This window comes from Scyliorhinus canicula, chromosome 10 (assembly GCF_902713615.1).
Source record: "Scyliorhinus canicula chromosome 10, sScyCan1.1, whole genome shotgun sequence".
Taxonomy (NCBI): Eukaryota; Metazoa; Chordata; class Chondrichthyes; order Carcharhiniformes; family Scyliorhinidae; genus Scyliorhinus; species Scyliorhinus canicula.
The window spans coordinates 73,451,786-73,457,785 of NC_052155.1; the positions used below are offsets into that span (position 1 = coordinate 73,451,786).

At 42.1% G+C, this 6,000-nt stretch overlaps 1 protein-coding gene across 11 annotated transcripts in view; it reads left to right on the top strand.

Moving 5' to 3' along the window:
• Positions 1–5,670, top strand: part of dlgap1a (discs, large (Drosophila) homolog-associated protein 1a) — a 1,116,163-nt gene extending 1,110,493 nt beyond the window's left edge. For 8 of the 11 annotated variants that reach the window (XM_038809170.1, XM_038809173.1, XM_038809169.1 and 5 more), the window contains 2 exons: positions 1,845–1,901; positions 3,095–5,670. In XM_038809170.1, coding sequence (XP_038665098.1) covers positions 1,845–1,901; positions 3,095–3,310 — 273 coding nt within the window. In that variant the 3' untranslated portion in view covers positions 3,311–5,670. The remainder of the gene's footprint in view (positions 1–1,844; positions 1,902–3,094) is intronic. The other 3 variants (XM_038809176.1, XM_038809178.1, XM_038809179.1) reach the window with 2 other exon arrangements.
• Positions 5,671–6,000: the final 330 nt, after the last annotated feature.

Consider the following 6,000-nt stretch of genomic DNA (forward strand, 5'->3'; position numbering starts at 1 on the left):
TTAGTTGGCAAAGGAGCTATAAAGAGCAATGAGAGTGGGTGAAAGGGGCAAAGGTGGAGAGTATGAAAGATCTTTTTTTTAAAATTTAGAGTACCCAATTATTTTTTCCAATTAAGGGGCAATTTAGCGTGGCCAATTCACCTAACCTGCACATCTTTTTGGGTTGTGGGGGCGAAACCCACGCAGACACGGGGAGAATGTGAAAACTCCACACGGACAGTGACCAAGGGCCGGGATTCAAACCCGGGTCCTCAGCGCCGTAGGCAGCAATGCTAACCACTGTGCCACCGTGCTGCCCGAGAGTATGAAAGATCTTGAGGGTTGGTGAAGGGGCAAAGGTCGGCAGGAAGGTGTCAGGGTCATGGGTGTGGGTGGAGGGGCATAGGTTGGCACTGGAGGTATAAAAGGACATGGGCATTATGTGTCATGCATAGATGGGGCATGAGAAGTGCGTGTGAGGGTTGAGGCTGGAGGGCTGTCTTATGTTCCTTTTAACATAGCTTTGACAGAGTGCAGGAGTACAGAGGCCAACCTTTCGTCAAACCTACTTCTGTACGCGGCAGCCTCCTAACTCTTTCGGGGGTGGGAGCCATGACTCCCATTTTCACCCAATCCTCAAAATGAAAATCCAGAAGTCTTAAAAGAAATGTTGAGACTTCCGGTGGCGGCCATGGAGTGAATGGTCGCATATTTGGTGGCTCCTGCTTGAGGTAGAATTGTTTGGTCCTTGTTACCCGTTCACAGGGATGTTTGCTGGTACAAAGTACAGGAACAGGGAGCTAAGGATTTTTCTTCGGTGAGGTATGCCGTAACCATATTAAACAAGGAATGCAACTGTAACGAGGCAACAGTCAGACCAGCAGCTTTCACGAAGTACGACAGACGGAAAGATGACAGAGAGCTCTGTGGCATCATTGTCCGCTCAGTGGTCCACGGAACAGTTGGTAAGAGTTTTTGATGGCCAAGTTCAGGCAGGAAGCCTCAAAGGACCTGGCTAAGGTGGCTGACCAATTCGGGCAGCCATTGAGAGAGTAGAGCAGAGGTTGGAGGCACATAGTGTGTTGCTCCAAAAAGTGGAAGAGTTGGTGACGGACCATGAGGACCGGCAGGTCTCATTGGAGGCACAGATTACGCTGGTGGCGGAGGTCCAAAGGAGGCTGAGGGAGAAAGTGGACCCACTGGCGGGATCTACTGGGCCCGCCATTGCCAATGAGATTTCCCGTTCACAGCATCCCCTTCAGCGCCAGGAAACCCGTGCATCGGCGTGGGACCGGAATTTCCCGCCAGCATGAACAGCCGGTAAATCCTACCCAATGGATATCGCTTCCCAACTTTTACTTGGGGAAACTTAGGGTGGCACATTGGTTAGCACTGCTGCCTCACGCCGCTGAGGACCCGGGTTTGATCCCAGCCGGCCCCCAGTCACTGTCCGTGTGGAGTTTGCACGTTCTCCCCCTGTCTGCGTGGGTTTCATCCCCACAACCCAAAGATGTGCAGGATAGTTGGATTGGCCAGGCTAAATTGCCCCTTTTTAAAAAAAGATACTTGAGGAAAATTTCTGTTCATTCAGTACTGAATGTCAGATAAGCTTGAGAAAGGGGTGGGAAAGGTGATGGTGAGATAAAGATAACTGTCATCAGTATGCATGGGGAAACTAATGCTGAGTTTTTGGACGATGTCTCTGAGGTGCAGCATGTAGACGGGAAATAGGAGGGAACTAGATCCTCGGGATCTAGATAATATGTGGGGGGGTTGGCAGAGGAACCATAACCCTTTGTTTGTCACTCCACAGGTTCTGCCTGGTGTGCTGAATGTTTGCTGAATCTTCTGTTTTTTATTTGTAGGAGTACAGTGATACCGTTGGCGTCATCATTTCCTTGGGCTGGGGTTGGGAGGAATTGGTTAGTTTTCCTATACTTGATTGTGATCTGGTGACTGATGTTGGAATACATTTGGCTGTAACAGAAGAAGATGGCAAAATTTGATTGAGCTGAGATATCCCCCCCCCCTTCCCCGGGAATGATCCAAAAACCTGTCAACAGTCGCAGTGTAGGTTGACACTTGGCGAACAGCCAATTGGGAAAGTACCATTCGGTTAGTAGTATTGTACCCATGGAACCAGTCCAAGTTGGAAGAAGAGAGAAAATTGGACTTGCAGAAAGAATCCTACTATTATAGAGATGCAACTTTGAAGCAATAGTTCTGGATAGGAAAAGAACAAACTTCTGTTTACACAGCAGCTCATTTCAGAACCTCAGGGCATTCCAGAATGCCTTACAGCCTGTTAACCACTTTTGAAATGTAGTCACTTGTAATGTACTGGCAGTCAACTTTTGCACGGCAAGATCTCACAAGAATAAAAGAGATACATGAATGGTTACCCTCTTTTAGTGGTGTTGGCTGAAAGATAAATGTTGGCCAGAGTTCTGGGAGAACTTTTTTGCTCTTCGACTAGTTTGCATCCACCTGAGAGGCCAAACAGGGCCTCTGCTTAATGTGTCATCTGATAGATAGCCACCCTTGACAGATAGTAGGGCAACCCTTCAACGCCACACTGAAGTGTCAACATGGATTATGTGCTCAAATCTCTGGAATCCTCAATAACCTGCCTCAGAGTGCTACCCCTGAGCGAAGGTTGAGTTTGAACACATAGTTAAGAAACGTGACAAATATCCTGATCGGGTAATGCTCAAGTTCGTTTGCTTAACTGTAAAGTACTATTTCTGACTTAACCATTGCTTCCTGAGAATCTGAAGTTGAGCACAAGGCTGCAGAACTACAAGAACATTCTGTTCTTTATTCTTCCTCCCTTTCTTATGATATCACATTGATATGGTGTAACTGGGCACCAGTGAGAAAGATAATTGTTGTGTGAATTGGTTATATGGCGATGACGATTCTTGCTTTATAAGACTTGAGTAATTTTTGATAATGACTTGATACGTTTTCTTAAAAGAAGAGAGAGCAACAATGTTGCCAGGCACTGTATACACCTAATAATTGGGTGAAATAGTGCAGTTGTGATTTGTCACACCTAGCTGAAAAAGAGAACCATTTCTAAGTCACTCACATACTACTGTATTTCTTACTGCAGGAGAAAAGAGTTCCCCCTCCCGTGCCAAAGAAGCCACCAAAGGGTCAAGTTCCCCTCAAACGTGAAAAATCGCTGGAAGCCACAGAGAAACAAAGGCAGGAGGCACGGAAACGTCTGATGGCTGCCAAACGAGCTGCATCTGTGCGACAGAACTCTGCCACAGAGAGTGCGGACAGCATTGAGATCTATATCCCAGAGGCCCAGACCAGACTATAAGCCACACTGGATCGTAACTGATAACTTTACAATCACAGAGCGGGTTGTTTGTTACAGGTTCATTAGAGTTACAACCAAGTGTTGTATCCCTTTAAGTCCCATTGGAGCATTAAAAATCAGGACAGTTATGAGCAGGTGTGGTATTCTTAATAAACCCAGGAAAAGGATTGTAAACTGCTCTAACAATATTCCACCAATAATGTAGCTACATAAAATACTTGCTAACTGCCATGTCATTTGCATGGCTTCACATTAATTGTTGTTGCTGTTGCATTTTTGTAATTTCTGTATTCTGGCTCCATTGAATCATTCATATATATATAGTTAAGTTTCAATTACTGACAGTTTAAGTACAATTTAAAAAAAAGACATTGACATTTATGTGTGCACAGCAATAGAAAACATTTTAATACTGCTGAGAGGTATTTTGGGAAATTGATGTCTTCCTAAGTATAGATGTTAGAATTTAGGACCAAGATTAATTATTTCAGAATAGAGGAGTGCATAACTCTTAACACCTCACACTTTTGTAACTGGATTTTGACAGCAGTGAACCGTAAATGGCTTCACATTAACAGCACTATGAACAATGAGCAAGGAACATTGTCTTTGTCTTTGTCTTGTTCTTTGAAGTGCTTCCGAAGCTACATGCATTCACAAGCACAGGAGTTAACAGCAATGTATTAAATGAAAACTAAAATCTTGAGTGGCAGATGTTAAAGATGTCCCGTGGATTGTCCATCTGCTCAAGCAGTTGTTACAAAAGGTCAGTAATGGCTGGGGAAGAGAATCTTTTTATAATGAGCAAAATGGGATAGTTGCAGGCAACTCTTTAGATAAATTGAGTAAAGCCATGAGTTAAATGGGCTTCCTAATCTTTGTGTTCCCTACTTCCATGTAAATTCCAGAATCGCACTGGAGTGTTCCTTACTGCGCATTTTAACTGACTGTAGTATGGTAAGAGCATATGGAAATAGAAAAATCTATGAGATAAATATGTCACTGCAAATGAGCCATTTGGGTGATGCAGTGAATATACAGTGTATACTTTTGAAAGGTATTTATTTACAGAGGAGAGGATCTGCTTCTGAAATTCACTGGGTAAGGGCTAGTGATTCTTTGCCGTATCTTGAGAACAAACTGATCTGACCCTATCAGGTGTCTGACATTTTTTAAACTGCGTCTTTTATCAATTTCCCTTTGATCTACAATGCCAATACTTCACTGTTACGATTTGTACATGCTTTTGATTGAAATGTGTCCAATGATGTAGCTGCTAGAGTAAAATTACCAGTTCTAAGTCATGTACTTTTGTCAATGTGCTAAGCTCTTTCATTTTCTATTATTACACTTTAAAGAACTTTGAGATCTGGGCTGGTAATGCATTTACCTAAATGCATTAATCTGTGCCTATTACATATATAAATACATATACATATGTGATATGAAAATAATTCCCTTTTATAAAAAAAAAGCAAATATGTGGTTTTGTCGATACAGAAATGATTCCCCTTCGTCTCTCTGTGCTCCCCAACCCCTGAAAACATATGCTTTGCTCAGAGTTATTGGGTAAGAGAACCTATGTTAAATGTACATTGCACTGCATCACTATTCAATGACCTTCAAACAATAATATGAAATTTCAAAGGATATAATATTCATATGTGGTGAACCTTTACTGTGAATTTGGAGGGCAACAAACCTGAATAATTTATTGGAAAATGGTACTTTCTGTATCTCTGTTCCATTGGTGGTATTTCCTTGTTCTCTGCACTCGTGGCCTCAATAATTGGCTTTAGCCTCTCTCACAACTCTGTACCCACCTGGGCTGAATAGAGCAATATGTGGATGTCACCCTGCACTCCTTTTTAATACAAATATGAATCTGCAGAACTGTTCCACCAGAATACATTGACTGCTTGTGAAAGTCCATAACTGAGATTAATGGTACTTCCCACAGCGTATGGAAAGAAAAATGAATTTATTTGTGCGACCAAGATTAAAAGCTTGCGGAAACTGGGTCCAATAAAACTCCCAAACTAAGTATCCCGTCACTAGCCAGATTTCAAGATGAATGTTATATTTAAAAGTTGTGAATTTTTTTACCTCATTTATATTTATTGTTTAAATGGTATCCTTAACTTATCGATGATTAAAGAGATTTCTCTAAAATTCACATTAATTGTAGTACGGGATACTGAATAGAAAGCAAATTTTAGAGAAACCTGAAAGGGAGTCCCACTCTAATTTCAAAATACTTGTGCGTTGGTAGAGTTTAATTATTCAAATTTTCTGTAAATAATTGGATGTTTCCCATGATGTAAAAAAAAATTACTTAATTAAAATGATGTACACTTACATTTCCGAGTTATGTTGTCTGAAATCCTTTTTCATTCTAAACTTCTGTCTTGTTCTGAGGGTACAGACCCCAAATGGAGTGCTGCTGCAGACATTGGCAACAATTCAGATCCTCCCTTCAGTGACCATTCTGCATGCACATCCTTAGATAATGATTATCAGCAAGGTATTTCACCAGAAATGACAAGGCAACCGAGCCCCCTCATGGCACCAAGCAGCTATTTTCCAGCAGACATCAGAAGGAAAACTCTAAGGAATTTTCTATTTCCCTTACTAAGGTTCAAAAAGCCAGCACTATTGACCCTGACCCATATGAGTCTTGTGCTTGATCT